Source organism: Staurois parvus, unplaced genomic scaffold (assembly GCF_062004578.1).
Source record: "Staurois parvus isolate SC_StPar_1 unplaced genomic scaffold, SC_StPar_1.0 ptg001759l, whole genome shotgun sequence".
Lineage (NCBI taxonomy): Eukaryota > Metazoa > Chordata > Amphibia > Anura > Ranidae > Staurois > Staurois parvus.
This window is the reverse complement of record NW_028319555.1, coordinates 154,963-171,700: the sequence shown is the minus strand read 5'-3', so window position 1 is coordinate 171,700 and position 16,738 is coordinate 154,963. Positions and strand designations below refer to the sequence as shown.

Below are 16,738 nucleotides of genomic sequence, written 5' to 3'. Positions count from 1 at the left end.
CCGTTCCCAGCATCTATCCAGTTCTACCCCAATCATTCTCTGCCCCACTACCACTCCTCTCATTCCCATTGTACCTGCTATGGTTGGTACCGTTCCCAGCATCTATCCAATACCACCCCAATCATTCTCTGCCCCACTACCACTCCTCTCATTCCCATTGTACCTGCTATGGTCGGCACCGTTCCCAGCATCTATCCAATACCACCCCAATCATTTTCTGCCTTTTCCTACAGGTTCTCTATCCCAGCCCTCTATCACACCGATCGTTCTCTCGCTGTCTCCCATGCTACCAGATCTCTTCTTTCACATACCAGCCCCCAGAATTATATGAAACTTATCCAATGATCAGCCTAGCTTCTACATACTGCTCCTCCTGGATGAAGTCGCTACACACTAACTCCTCCATAGATCAGCCTAGCTTCTACATACTGCTCCTCCTGGATGAAGTCGCCACACACCAACTCCTCCATAGATCAGCCTAGCTTCTACGTACTGCTCCTCCTGGATGAAGTCGCCACACACTAACTCCTCCATAGATCAGCCTAGCTTCTACATACTGCTCCTCCTGGATGAAGTCGCCACACACTAACTCCTCCATAGATCAGCCTAGCTTCTACGTACTGCTCCTCCTGGATGAAGTCGCTACACACTAACTCCTCCATAGATCAGCCTAGCTTCTACATACTGCTCCTCCTGGATGAAGTCCCTACACACTAACTCCTCCATAGATCAGCCTAGCTTCTACATACTGCTCCTCCTGCCTCCTGGATGAAGTCGCCACACACTAACTCCTCCATAGATCAGCCTAGCTTCTACATACTGCTCCTCCTGGATGAAGTCGCCACACACTAACTCCTCCATAGATCAGCCTAGCTTCTACATACTGCTCCTCCTGGATGAAGTCGCTACACACTAACTCCTTCATAGATCAGCCTAGCTTCTACATACTGCTCCTCCTGGATGAAGTCGCTACACACTAACTCCTCCATGAGGCTCCAGATCTCCCCTTACGTTCCCGGCATCCCGCAGAGTCCGAGCTGGAGGCCTCTGGCTACAATACACTCCAATGCACTGCCCCAACTTTCCAATACCGCTCATTTATTATTTAAATTACGAAATACAGACATCTGACGGTCCAACAATTTATATCTAATGGAAGCTGTGGAGTTCCTCAGATGAAAATGCTGCAGGCAGCCTTGGGGTTAGCAGGATCAAGAGCAACTGGAAACTGGCCAACCATGCAAAGCAAGGTGAGGGGGAAATTTAATAGGAATTAACTTTATTAAAAAACAGATTACAAAATGAATCCTTTAATATTATTGCACCTCGCACAGATAGTGTCCAACAACGTCTGTATTTCCCATAGATAATGATCCTAATCCAAACTAAACCCCAACCCTGCTCTTCACCCAAAATCATTATGAAAACCTTCAGCATTATCCTTAGCCTCATTCCAACTGTGGTCCTTATCCTGAACCACATTCCATCAGATCCAATCCTATTTCTGATCCTTCACCCAGCCTTCATCTGAACCCTCACCCTGATCCTTGTCCTAAACATGATTCCATTCTATTTCCGATTATTGACCCAGCCTTCATCTGAACCCTCACCATGATCCTTGTCCTAAATGTAATTCCATCCTATTTCAGATCTTTGACCCAGCCTTCATCTGAACCCTCACGCTGATCCTTGTCCTAAACATGATTCTATCCTATTTCAGATCTTTGTCCCAGCCTTCATCTGAATCCTCACCATGATCCTTGTCCTAAATGTAATTCCATCCTATTTCAGATCTTTGTCCCAGCCTTCATCTGAACCCTCATCCTGATCCTTGTCCTAAATGTAATTCCATTCTATTTCCGATTCTTGACCCAGACTTCATCTGAGCCCTCACCCTGATCCTTGTCCTAAAAACATGATTCCATCCTATTTCAGATCCTTGACCCAGCCTTCATCTGAACCCTCACCCTGATCCTTGTCCTAAAAACATGATTCCATCCTATTTCAGATCCTTGACCCAGAGCTCATCTGAACCCTCACCTTGATCCTTGTCCTAAAAACATGATTCCATCCTATTTCAGATCCTTGTCCTAGAGCTCATCTGAACCCTCACCATGATCCTTGTCCTAAATGTGATTCCATCCTATTTCTGATACTTGTCCCAGCCTTCATTTAAACCCTCACACTGATCCTTCCCCTAAACATGATTCCATCCTATTTCTGATCCTTGTCCCAGACTTCATCTGAACCCTCACCATGATCCTTGTCCTAAATGTAATTCCATCCTATTTCAGATCTTTGTCCCAGCCTTCATCTGAACCCTCATCCTGATCCTTGTCCTAAATGTAATTCCATTCTATTTCCGGTTCTTGACCCAGACTTCATCTGAGCCCTCACCCTGATCCTTGTCCTAAAAACATGATTCCATCCTATTTCAGATCCTTGACCCAGCCTTCATCTGAACCCTCACCCTGATCCTTGTCCTAAAAACATGATTCCATCCTATTTCAGATCCTTGACCCAGAGCTCATCTGAACCCTCACCTTGATCCTTGTCCTAAAAACATGATTCCATCCTATTTCAGATCCTTGTCCTAGAGCTCATCTGAACCCTCACCATGATCCTTGTCCTAAATGTGATTCCATCCTATTTCTGATACTTGTCCCAGCCTTCATTTAAACCCTCACACTGATCCTTCCCCTAAACATGATTCCATCCTATTTCTGATCCTTGTCCCAGACTTCATCTGAACCCTCACCATGATCCTTGTCCTAAATGTAATTCCATCCTATTTCTGATCCTTGTCCCAGAGCTCATCTGAAACCTCACCCTGATCCTTGTCCTAAATGTAATTCCATCCTATTTCTGATCCTTGTCCCAGCCTTCATCTGAACTCTCACCCTGATCCTTGTCCTACATGTAATTCCATCCTATTTCTGATCCTTGTCCCAGCCTTCATCTGAACCCTCACCCTGATCCTTGTCCTAGATGTGATTCAATCCTACTTCTGATACTTGTTCCATTCTTCATCTAAGCCCTCACCCTGGTTCTAAATGGTATCCCATTCTAATTATGATCATTGTCCCAATCTTGATCTGAATGCTCATCCTGACCCTTGCCTTAAACCATATCCCATCCTAATCCTGGTACTTGTCCTTCATCTGAACTCTCACCCTGATCCTTGTCCTACATGTAATTCCATCCTATTTCTGATCCTTGTCCCAGCCTTCATCTGAACCCTCACCCTGATCCTTGTCCTAGATGTGATTCAATCCTACTTCTGATACTTGTTCCATTCTTCATCTAAGCCCTCACCCTGGTTCTAAATGGTATCCCATTCTAATTATGATCATTGTCCCAATCTTGATCTGAATGCTCATCCTGACCCTTGCCTTAAACCATATCCCATCCTAATCCTGGTACTTGTCCTTCATCTGAACCCTCACCCTGATCCTTGTCCTAGATGTGATTCCATCCTATTTCTGATCCTTGTCTCAGCCTTCATCTGAACCCTCACCCTGATCCTTGTCCTAGATGTGATTCCATCCTACTTCTGATACTTGTTCCATTCTTCATCTAAGCCCTCACCCTGGTTCTAAATGGTATCCCATTCTAATTATGATCATTGTCCCAATCTTGATCTGAATGCTCATCCTGACCCTTGCCTTAAACCATATCCCATCCTAATCCTGGTACTTGTCCTTCATCTGAACCCTTACCCAGATGCTTTTCCCAAACATGACCCCATACCATTTCTGATGCTTGTTCCAACCATGATCTGAACCCTCACTTTGAGCCTTGATCCTAAACATGATTCCATCCCAATCCCATTCCTTGTCCTAACCACCTTCAGGCACACTTCTGCGACATGCGGGGGAAGAAGTGATGCCACCTCTTGACAGGTGGAATAACAATAATAGAAACACCATTTCTGACCTACAAGACTACTTTTTGCCACAAACTATCTGTTTAGTGGTCATGCTATTGTTCATTTCCCAAATGTAGGTATCTTTCGGCTTGCATAAACAGACAGATGCAACAAAGCACTCAAGCCCAACTGCAGCAAAAATGCATTATTTTTTTTTTTAGTTTCGAATAGAGTGGGTTCAAGTGAGAACTTAATTTAAGTTTTTATTGCAGTTTTTATTGGGGAGATGTCCCCTGTGCTGGCACCAGAACAAGAAATGATTGCAGGCAGCAAAGTACCATGGGTGTGAGGACTGGGATCTGAACCCACGACCTCTGCTGCGTCGGGTAGTACTATTCTTCTAGTGAAGCCACCTGAGATGCTGGACAATCCTTTGGACTTTCTTGCCTTGTCTCTTGTTTCAGGGGAACCTTGAACTCTGTGCTCCTCCCATGAACTTCCTGTCTTAAGTCATGCCTTTGCACTTCCTGTTTGCCAGATTTTTTTGCTCTCTCCAGCCGATATCTTGCTCCTTTGTGTACCTGAAGCTGTCCTCATCTCCACTACCACTCATTACTGACCTTTAGCTTGTTCCTCAACGACATTTCTGCTTGATCCCAACCTGCTACCACTTGTTATACATCTATGGCTTGTTTACGCTTATACTCAGGGCTTTTTTTCTCAAAAAATAGGTGCAGGAACTCCCCCCTTCTAAGTCACTTCTGGTCTCCGCCCCCTACCCACCTCCAAGCACCGTCTCTTGGTTTCACTGCCTACCCACCTCCCAGTACCACTCCTTTTAGAGAATACAGAGCTGAGTATCATGTGGTGCTAAATAATTCGTATTAAATTTGTTAATGATAACAAGAAAAGCAGAAAAATAGATCCCACGCAGCCAGCAGCAATAGACCCCCCCAGCAACAATAGATTCCTCCAGCAACAATGGACCCCCAAAACAAAATAGCACCCTAGTAACAATAGACCCCCAGCAGCTACAACAGATTTCCCAGCAGCCAGCACAAATAGACCCCTCTCTCAACAGTAAATCCAGTCCAGTAACAAATGACCCTCATCAACAATAGATTCCCCCACCAGCAACAATAGACCACCACACAAAAATAGATCACCTTCAGTGACAATAGATCAGCCAGCAACGACAGATCCTCCAGCACCCCTTGACATTACATACATTCAGTGTTAGAGGTGCCAGCATTGCGTTCCTCTGTGTTCCCACTGAAAAAAAGCCCTGCTTATACTTGATCCCAACCTGCAATATCTGCTACTGGACCCTGGCTTGCTCCCCTCCTGGTGGGGCGATCCTGAGGACCACGGCCTGGTGCTAACACGCAGCAAAACCCATTCCCACCATCATGAGCTCTGGTGAACACTGGTTAGTGCTTAGACCCCGCATCATCCGACAGGGTGCCCTACTTGTTTACTTACCCTGCTGGTCGGTGAGAACCTCTCTACTGTATAGCTACAGGTCTCCAAGCCTGACCCCTGACCGGGACAGTGGGATGTGTAGTCCTTAGAAAACTTAAGTAAACTAAAGGAATGAGCGAGGAGAAGCTGCAAAGCATGCTGGGAATCCAGGAAGTTGTGGAAAGCGACAGCCATCAGACAGTTACCCACCTTTACTGACTACACTTCTGCTTGATCCCAACCTGCAACCACTTGTTATCCACCTTTACTGACTACACTTCTGCTTAATCCCAACCTGCAACCACTTGTTGCTGACTACGCTTCTGCTTGATCCCAACCTGCAACCACTTGTTGCTGACTACGCTTCTGCTTGATCCCAACCTGCAACCACTTGTTGCTGACTACGCTTCTGCTTGATCCCAACCGGCAACCACTTGTTATCCACCTTTACTGACTATGCTTCTGCTTGATCCCAACCTGAAACCACTTGTTGCTGACTACACTTCTGCTTGATCCCAACCTGTAACCACTTGTTGCTGACTATGCTTCTGCTTGATCCCAACCGGCAACCACTTGTTATCCACCTTTACTGACTATGCTTCTGCTTGATCCCAACCGGCAACCACTTGTTATCCACCTTTACTGACTACACTTTTGCTTGATCCCAACCAGCAACCACTTGTTATCCACCTTTACTGACTATGCTTCTGCTTGATCCCAACCTGCAACCACTTATTATCCACCTTTACTGACTACGCTTCTGCTTGATCCCAACCTGCAACCACTTGTTACTGACCTTTACTGACTATGCTTCTGCTTGATCCCAACCGGCAACCACTTGTTACTGACCTTTACTGACTATGCTTCTGCCTGGTCCCAACTGGCAACCACTTGTTACTGACCTTTACTGACTACGCTTCTGCTTGATCCCAACCTGCAACCACTTGTTATCCACCTTTACTGACTACGCTTCTGCTTGATCCCAACTGGCAACCACTTGTTACTGACCTTTACTGACTACGCTTCTGCTTGATCCCAACCTGCAACCACTTGTTATCCACCTTTACTGACTACGCTTCTGCTTGATCCCAACTGGCAACCACTTGTTACTGACCTTTACTGACTACGCTTCTGCTTGATCCCAACTGGCAACCACTTGTTATCCACCTTTACTGACTACGCTTCTGCTTGATCCCAACTGGCAACCACTTGTTACTGACCTTTACTGACTACGCTTCTGCTTGATCCCAACTGGCAACCACTTGTTACTGACCTTTACTGACTACGCTTCTGCTTGATCCCAACCTGCAACCACTTGTTACTGACCTTTACTGACTATGCTTCCGCTTGATCCCAACCTGCAACCACTTCTTATCCACCTTTACTGACTACGCTTCTGCTTGGTCCCAACTGGCAACCACTTGTTACTGACCTTTACTGACTACGCTTCTGCTTGATCCCAACCTGCAACCACTTGTTATCCACCTTTACTGACTACGCTTCTGCTTGATCCCAACTGGCAACCACTTGTTACTGACCTTTACTGACTACGCTTCTGCTTGATCCCAACTGGCAACCACTTGTTACTGACCTTTACTGACTACGCTTCTGCTTGATCCTAACTGGCAACCACTTGTTAAAGACCTGTGGCTTGTTCACTGACTTGATCCCTACCTGCTATATCTGCTACTGGACCTGACTTGCTCACCTCCCAGAGAGACAATCCTGGGGACCATGACCTGGTAATAACACACAGCAAAACCCATCCCCACCATCAGGAGCTCTGGTGAACACTGGTTAGTGCTTAGACCCCGCACCTCGGGTGAGCCCGCCATCTTATCCAGCTGGTCGGTGGGAGCCTCTCTACTGCTATAGCTACTGGTCTCTGAGCCTGACCCCTCACCATGACACCACCTCTACATACAGACAGTGCAGAGCAAGGCAGTAATAAGGAGATATCAGTAAGGAGTCCACAAGCAGAACTGGTGACTAGGCCTTTGCCCTGTGCTTGCCTCTTCTTGCACACAGCTTCCATTGCACAGGTCCTCTTTACATCCTTTTTTACGTAGCAATTTTCTAACAATGGGATTCCCAGCACTGGATGTAGAGAAGTTCCAGTCCTCCAGCCGGTAATACAGCTTGTGTCTATGTATATCATCAGCGGATTTAGCCATTAGCCTGGAGATCAGCTTTTAGTAGGTTTGGCTATTTTCACCATCCCCCGTCCTTGGATAAAATCCCCGCTAAACGAGGGCAAAAGCGTTCGCTAATTTCAGCAAAACTCTACAAAGTTTTCTGACTTCTGAAATCCATTTCCCAGCAATTAGGATGCAATGACCTTCCAATTACTGAGGGGCCTCATTTACTGGGGTTGGAGGCTGATTTCCCATCTTAGCAGCCTTCTGAATCCTTGTTTGATTTTGCTGAATCGGGTGACGGAGCGAACTGCCTTTTTATCATTTAATAGCAGGCCTTGTTTAATAGGTAAAAGCAGGAATAATTAAAGAGCTAATGCCTGTCTTCAGGACCAAAGGACCATTCCAGACAGATACTCATTAGTGAAGTTACAGCAGAAACCCAAAAACCCCATCTATGGAGAGAGAGGGAGAACGTTCAAGCTGCTTTCATCCGGAATATTCTGGAGGTGGGAGGTGGAAACCAGAATAGAAAAATCTGAATTTTCTTCTTGTACAGAAATGCTGTACATGTTCTATTCAGTGGGAACAGCGATATAATAAGGACCTGAACGCCATCTACACCCAACCACAGCTTTATCCTTTGTATACTCATTACCTTCATCACAATATAGGGATCCGGGTCATCGGAACTCCCATCATCCTTCTCATTTACTAGTTCCTCCATTAACGAGACCCTGTCTCCAGCCTGGACAATTACAGGTAAAAGCACAGCAAGTCTATGAAATGTTTACTCGCAGCTTTTATTATATCACAAGTTATTTTTTAGGACTTGTAATGTTCCTCTGAACAGAAATGTGACTACTCCAAGAAGAATCAATTCCCTGGCACAGCCACCATCTTCCTTGCCTGTCTTGATCCTCTCCTCTTCTGAGAGTATCTACTTGCTGTCTATGCTGGCCTAGCTCCTCCGCCCCTCCCATCGCCTCCCTAAATAACCTTTTTATATAGCTGCTGTAGTGGGAGTGAAGGGCAATACCATCGATAGTCATTTGAGTAGCAGCTGTGAGTCTGGTGACATCACATCCAAGATGGCAGCACCTAACAGCAGTCTCAAGGCTTTTGGATGTGTACACAAGGAAGGCTCTTAGAGGTAAATAACATGCATAACATATGTTAAATGTACATATTGGTCTGGTGACAGGTTCTCTTTAAAGCAGAACTCATGACGGGGAAGTTTTTCGGCAGTGGATTAGGAAGGAAGTAGTGGCTGGAGGCACCTGGAAATGGAAGGAGAAGGAAGTCACTGTGGAAGAAATAGGAAGACGTCAAGGTACTAAGGGCTGAAACGGGCTCCCCGCCATGTTCTGGTTTTATCTGTCTGTGTATAATAAAGATGAGGAGGAGTACAGCATTCCGAACTTATGTTGCTGCTAGAGGGGTTGTTTAGACACTTGGGCACTGGAGGGGAAGGTGTTTAGGCACTGGGGGCAGGAGGGGAAGGTGTTTAGGCACCGGGGGCAGGACAGGAGGGGAAGGTGTTTAGGCACCGGGGGCTGGAGGGGAAGGTGTTTAGGCACCGGGGGCTGGAGGGGAAGGTGTTTAGGCACTGGAGGGGAAGGTGTTTAGGCACCGGGGGCTTGAGGGGGAGGTGTTTAGGCGCTGGGGGTTGGAGGGGGAGGTGTTTAGGCACCGGGGGCAGGACAGGAGGGGAAGGTGTTTAGGCACCGGGGGCTGGAGGGGAAGGTGTTTAGGCACCGGGGGCTGGAGGAGAAGGTGTTTAGGCACCGGGGGCTGGAGGGGAACGTGTTTAGGCACTGGGGGCTGGAGGGGAAGGTGTTTAGGCACTGGGGGCTGGAGGGGAAGGTGTTTAGGCACCGGGGGCAGGACAGGAGGGGAAGGTGTTTAGGCACCGGGGGCTGGAGGGGAAGGTGTTTAGGCACCAGGGGCTGGAGGGGAACGTGTTTAGGCACTGGGGGCTGGAGGGGAAGGTGTTTAGGCACTGGGGGCTGGAGGGGAAGGTGTTTAGGCACTGGGGGCTAGAGGGGGAGGTGTTTAGGCACTGGGGGTTGGAGGGGGAGGTGTTTAGGCACCGGGGGGCTGGAGGGGAAGGTGTTTAGGCACTGGGGGCTGGAGGGGGAGGTGTTTAGGCACTGGGGGCTGGAGGGGGAGGTGTTTAGGCACTGGGGGCTGGAGGGGAAGGTGTTTAGGCACTGGGGGTTGGAGGGGAAGGTGTTTAGGCACTGGGGGCTGGAGGGGGAGGTGTTTAGACACTTGGGTGCTGGAGAGGATGGTGTTTAGGCACTGGGGGGTAAGGTGTTTAGACACTTGGGCACTGGGGGGGGGGAAGGTGTTTAGGCACTGAGGGCTGGAGGGGGAGGTTTTCAGGCACTGGGGGCTGGAGGGGGAGGTGTTTAGGCACTGGGGGGTAAGGTGTTTAGACACTTGGGGGCTGGAGGGGAAGGTGTTTAGGCACTGGGGGCTGGAGGGGAAGGTGTTTAGGCACTGAGGGCTGGAGGGGGAGGTATTCAGGCACTGGGGGCTGGAGGGGGAAGTGTTTGGGCACTGGAGGGGGAGGTATTCAGGCACTGGGGGCTGGAGGGGAAAGTGTTTGGGCACTGGAGGGGGAGGTATTCAGGCACTGGGGGCTGGAGGGGGAAGTGTTTGGGCACTGGAGGGGGAGGTATTCAGGCACTGGGGGTTGGAGGGGAAGGTGCTTAGGCACTGGGGGTTGGAGGGGAAGGTGCTTAGGCACTGGGGGTTGGAGGGGACAGTGTTTAGGCACTGGGGGCTGGGGGGGTAAGGTGTTTAGGCACTGGGGGCTGGGGGGGGGGGGAAGTGTTTGGACAATAGGGGGAGCTGGAGCAGGAGTTTTTCAGGCAGCTTACAGAAGCCAGTGTCAGTAGAGTGTAGAACATACAGGTGACAAAGAATCCTGAAAGCTGAAATATTGATAGTGACCCTCCTGTTAAATCTTGTGGCAGAAGGTGTGCTAATCACAAGACAGAATTATATTTTTTAAACATTTAACAGATATGTATTTCAACAGATATTTTAATAATATTGCCTGGAGTTTGACTTTAGGATCACAAAATAGGCCCACACGCAAAACTCTGAGACTTCCATGGACCACCATGGCGGTCTGCGTACGTTTACTTCAAGACAACTTCATCCAAATCGGGTACCTGGTGTGGCTCCAGGAACATTGAAGTTCTTGCGGGTTTACTGGCACCAATAGCAGGGCTAGTAAATCTGAAGAGCCAATTGCCTGCAGCAAACTAAAGCTGTTGTCAAGCTTCTTCGTAACATTTCCACTTGCGACAACAAAGCTCAGGATCCCCTATTGCCTTTACACCCCAATATTAGACTGGCTGAACTTCATTTGCACAAAAATGCAGACAACCATTCAACGCTTTTGGGATTTCTACCCTCTGTCTACGTTGGGAGTTACAAGACGCATCATTGTAAAACCAAAGCAACCCTTGGGCTCTTCACCATGGTTCTGTACAACGTGAGATTGTGCCAAGACCTGACACCATGAAACGGCCTTTACAGACAGATTTCTAAGCCAGTCGATCCCAGGCAGATCTTGCTCATGCAGTTGATGATGATGATAAGAAAACTTCACATTAACCTCCCAGAGGGATGATCAGATATGTAGAATTCAGTTGAGTGGTCAAACTTTTAAAATGTTATCTTCATTTTCACATTCCATTTCAATTATTTCTAGTCCGCTCCTATTAATCCGAATGATCTTGAATTTTTTAAATTTACTTTTTAAATAATGCCGCGTGGTTACTTATTTGAAAGCAGTGACACACATTCACTATACCCCATAATTGTGCACTGCTTTGTCACACATTTCATAGAGCCAGCCTTCTGAGAGGAGGAGTTTCAGGAGGCGGAGTCAATACAGGAATCACTGCATGCAGGAAGCAAGGTACCATGGGATATGTAGCCCTTAGAAAATGAAAGTAAACCAAAGAAATGAACGGAGGAGAGGTCCCAAACAGGTATGAATCCAAGAAGTTGTGGAAGCAGCCAGCCAGCCGGCAGAAAGGCAATACTGAGATTGTTCAAGTAGGCTTAGAGTGGAATGTGAAAAAAAACTATCATTTGTAGTTCTGTTATAATGCTGATGTTATTAAGCTGGGATCTTCTTTTTAATCAAATCCATACCCTTGTCTCCTGCCAGCAGCTGAAGGCAAAAAATGTGAAAAAGCATCAACATCATATCATGTCCATGTGTGACAACCAGGGGCGGACTGACCATTTGGAAACTCGGGCACTGCCAGAGGGCCCAGGGTCAGTAGGGGGCCCCATGAGATGCCCCTGGTACCTTTTTCATAGGCTTTTTGAGTTTGGGCAAGGACACAGGGGCCCCATGATCCCCTATTGCCTGGGGGCCCCATGAGTTGTCAGTCCGCCCCTGGTGACAACAATGGTGAAGAACCCAAAGAAGAAGTGGTATCATTTAGAACATCGCTCCAAACGCTGGTGGATCAGGAGACCTAACAGAATCGTATTTATGAAAACATTTTCTTTACAAAGTGGGAGATATATATAGTTCCATAAAGTGATATTGGCAGAAGGTTCTGCAGACACTAGAGCTGCCACAGTGACCAAAAAGAGAAAATTGTATCCAATTCCCAACAGAGATGGCGCTTTCTATAGTTTGGGTGAAGATATAATTGAAGGAAGTTCTTCAGAGACTGCAAAGTCTTTGGGTCCAGTGACGTTGGCAAATATAAGGTATTACCACAAATGTTCTGCGTTGGTCCAGTGAAGAAAGATACACGGAAAATTCTAGGTCTAGTTCAAGTGAAGAGAAATACACAGAAAGTTCTTAAAAGATTGGACAGTGTTTAGTTCCACTGAAGAGACATACGTAGAAAGTTTCTAAAAGATGAAGTTCTACTCCTCTACATGATTCCTGGACCCGATAAGTCCACAATAAAAGATGTTCTTGGACATTAGGATTGTCATTATTATGATATTGTAAACTGGATGTTGAAAAAAGACTACCACACCTCCCCTTGAGAACAGTTTAGCCGAACTATGACATCTTGGCCAATGTTTCATTTTTCCACAGCATTCCCAGATTGGACAGTGGGGCATATATCTACAGCACCTAGTCAGCCATGATGGAGTGCACAACCCCTTCCCCTTTCTCCCCTCATACCCCCCTTTATACCCTCCCCCTCCCTTAACTGCTTCTTTTTCCATTACTTTCCTTTCAAATTTGAAACATCAGCCGTTACGGTTCAATTATGACCTCCTTGACCACTAATGAACATGACAACCAACTGGTCATACTTCATACTCTCATTCCTTCGGAAGGCGACATTGATGTACTTGACATAGCCATTACTTTCCTCAGGCATTCACTAGAAGCTCCGAGATTGTAATGCCCAATTATTGGTGAATTTTTCCTTCTGTTTTGTAAGCCATACGTTTTTATGCCGCCTTCAGTGTATACACCTTGGCAGTGTTGGAAGAACTGAATCCTAATCCCTCTGTATTCTTTCTTTCTGTTAATGCTTGCTCTTTTCTGCATGCAAAAACCTAATAAAACTAAGATTGTACTAAAAGATGAAGGTCTATAGGCCCAGTGTTGCAACTAAATTCAGATTTCTTGATGCAGTTCCGTTGTGAAGATATCAGAAGAATGGGTCTGAGAGATTGCGGAGTTGGCATAAACAGTGTGGATAGAAACACAAGGTTCTTAGGAGATTGTAAGCTTTATATGTCCACTATAGATGTACAAAGAAGGTTCTGGAGATGCTGAAAGGCCAATAGCTTTTATTGTAAATATCAACAATTCTTGATAGAATGGAGGGCCTACAAATTAATGCAGAGGTATCAAGAAGAGAATATTGTAGGACTGGTATGTGATGTTCATCAAATTCAATAAAGTTTCTTGAAAAATGTTTGTTCCGACTGGTCCATTAAAGGTAATATTTGTAGAGATTGTTGGAATTATAGGAAGAGTAAAGGTTTCTGAACGACTAGTAGGCCTGCAAGTCTACTGCAGGCATGGTGACAGAACATTGCTGCTTGAGCATTTGGGCCTGTAAGCAGATTGTTGGAAGAGTTTTTTCTACAAGGCTCACAAAATGATACATACCTTGTAGTAGTAAAGAAATATCCTTTTAAAGAGCCACACATCAGCAAGTGTCATGCATCACTAGACTGGTCTAAAGACCAAATGCGTCTATCAAATACTTTTTTGTGTTCTTCTTGTACCAAATTGTATTGTAACTGTAATGTCTACCTTCATTTTGTAAAGCGCTGCGCAAACTGGTGGCGCCATATCAATCCTGTATAATAATAATAATAAATAATAAATATTTAACTACCCCAGACAACAAAATACTTTTTTTGTATTTAACCCGAGTTACTAAAAACGAAACCATCCTAAATATAACACAAAGGCACCCATACCAAACCTACACACAACCAAGACCATCCAATGAAAATCTAGAAGACTTGTTACAGCTAAGCTGATATCCTTCAAGTGAATTGGACAGTTACACAAGACTGGTGCAGGAAGAATCAAGTCTATAATCTACAGGTATAATATGTCAAAAGAACTGCCATATAAGATAATGATACCCAACCAAGATTATAACAAGGTCATGCATGGCTGGTGACAAGGTCAGCCTCAGAGGTGACACACAATCTGTGTAAGTCTCACGTTTGGACGTACAACCCACCCAGTAATGACAGGATGCCATAAAATGTATTTGAAAGTATTGGCCTGTACAACCAACTGCCACGTCACTGTTCATTGGTCTTTATTTTGACCCAATGTGTGTCTTCATTTGTACTAAAATCCACTGTAAGCTTTATATGGCCACTATAGATGTACAAAGAAGGTTCTCGAGATGCTGAAAGGCCAATAGCGTTTATTGTAAATATCAACAATTCTTGATAGAAAGGAGGGCCTACACATTAATGCAGAGGTGTCAAGAAAAGAATACTGTAGGACTTTAGTTTGACCCAGTGTGTGTCTTCATTTGTACTAAAGTCCATTGCAAATGTTGTAACCTAATTTACGACCTGTCTGCTTGACATTTTCTGTTGTTTTGGATCTTTCTTAAAAACCCAATAAGTTAAAATATTGACTGACATATATCCATGCTACAACCTATGAGAGTTTACAGCTTTACCTCCATAGCATGAAATCTAGTCTTGGTTCTGCTCTTACCCAATGATGGCCTTGGCCTTTGAAGCATTACAAGAAGACTATACATGAACGGCCATCTTGTATCTAGGTAGGCACCATTTCGTCCTTTATCCACCTTGGCAAGCTTCAGTCCAGTGATGAATGAATTTACATATTTCAGCTTTCTTACTGCTCTCCTAAACATTGGGCACCTTGCCTTTCCTACACCTTCCTCTTGCAGAAGCCATTCCACATTTTGAACACAGGCAACGCTAACATGGCAAGACAATCAATGGCAGACCTCACGGTTGACGAAAGGGAATGTGTTTTCAGGTATCTAAACTATGTGTAGTGTCAATAAACGTATAGATGACTTGTCATTAAACAGATCAGCCAATAAAATCCCATTGCTAAGGATTTAAAATAAAGCATGGTCATTGGTTATCGTGCGACCACGGCAAGACGGAGCAGGGTTCACACACAAGAAGCCGCACATATCACCATTTCCCAGCAGAAATATCTCTGAGCGGATTTGTCCGGGCCTTGTAGGAAAGGTGCAGTGTGTTTGGAAGATAACACGGGGAGATATTTCCAGGGTTTTAGATGAGAAATGGATATTGTCCTGGCTGACAGTGTGTGTTTGGTCTGCACGTCTGAAGCATCAAATGAGCCCACAGTTGGGGGTTATTCTGCAGACTGGCTTCCAACAGGGAGCGCACAGATGGATGCTGGGAGGGCAGCGGAGCAGGTGTGATGCTGCGATCTGGGTATCGGATTCATTTAATGGGCGCCAGGTTGTGATGGATGTTCGGTTCGGGAGATGGAGACCCAGCGCGGGGGTCCTGGAGAGGCTTCTTTGCTTTGTGACTACCAGCAGGTAGAGCTGGAATGTGACGTATCACAACTGAAACTGATGGCAGGGCCGGTGAGGCAGATGGTTTATTGAGCTCTGCATTACACCCCCCAAACACTAAGCCAATCTACTCGGGAAGAAAGGCAGGCCGAATATCAAGGCGCCATGCGAGGCTTAATCCAGCTACCTGTGGTGTCACACACAGCACGGGGGCGACTAGATAAACGTTGGATGAGGAAGACAGCTTAAACGTCACCAGCGCAAGTGGCTGCTTATCAGGGACACTGCCAATTAAAACCAAATAATTGGGGTAACTAATATTAACCTGCGCCCAGACGGGGGAAAGCCATGGCGTTAATCTCCTGCCGAAAAGCTAGCGCCGGAGCCATAGAGGCGAGCCTTGCATTTGGGGTTACCTTTGCGTCTCTGTCTCTCCACGCCTGCATCTTCTTCTGGTGCTCCGAGACGGTATTCTGGAGCTGTCTGTCCAACCGATCGATCTCCTGCTCATGGTCCTTCATGATACCCTCCTTCTCGGTACTGTGCTGCTGGAAGAGGTAAGTCTTCTCCTGTTCATGCTCAAGCTTCAGTTCCACAATCTGATTGGACAATGGAATGTACAGTGCATTACTGGAATATCCCTGTCACCATGACAACACATGCAGACCCCGGTTTCTGCCCCCACCCCCTATTCCAGACACCACCTTGTGGCACGACTTTCAAAAATAAAGTCACATGTATGACACACACATGGAGAGGTCACCAAACTCATGGAGAACGTCCTACGTCACCCAACTCAAAGCTGCCTGCTCCCTGGGTCTTCTTTCAGATCTCGAACCCGCAAAGAGAACAAAAAACACGCCATTAGGAACTCCCAAGATAACTGCAGCCCACGCGACCCCAATCTTCACCCCATATCGAAATATTGCCGTGACGTAGCCGAGACGACAAATGGTTAAAGCTCCCGGTTTGGGTCGTGAAATCGACCCTCAAGGTTTTAAAATGGGTGTAAAAAGCGCTAAATGCGTTGTTTGTAATCTGTACGGCGGCAGATTAATGAGCGCACGCTCGGGATAAAGTACAGTTGTCATTTTTGTGATCTTCAAAAGATAATTAAGAAAAGAAAGGCCTATTATGTCCTTGTCAGCTACTGTATAGTGACACGAAGGGGAGAACGTGTTCCTAGCGGGCACCTGCTGTGCTCATGGCTGCACCATGGCTTCTCAGAAAGCCTTCTATTCTCAGGATCTGTT

At 46.2% G+C, this 16,738-nt stretch overlaps 1 protein-coding gene across 1 annotated transcript in view; it reads right to left on the bottom strand.

The window, feature by feature from the left end:
• Positions 1–11,608: 11,608 nt before the first annotated feature.
• CEP112 (centrosomal protein 112) overlaps positions 11,609–16,738 on the bottom strand; it is a 156,082-nt gene continuing 150,952 nt past the window's right edge. The window contains exons 19-20 of the mRNA XM_089663744.1: positions 15,902–16,084; positions 11,609–11,662 (exon numbers count right to left, since the gene is read on the bottom strand). Of these exons, the coding sequence (XP_089519870.1) occupies positions 11,609–11,662; positions 15,902–16,084 (237 nt within the window). The remainder of the gene's footprint in view (positions 11,663–15,901; positions 16,085–16,738) is intronic.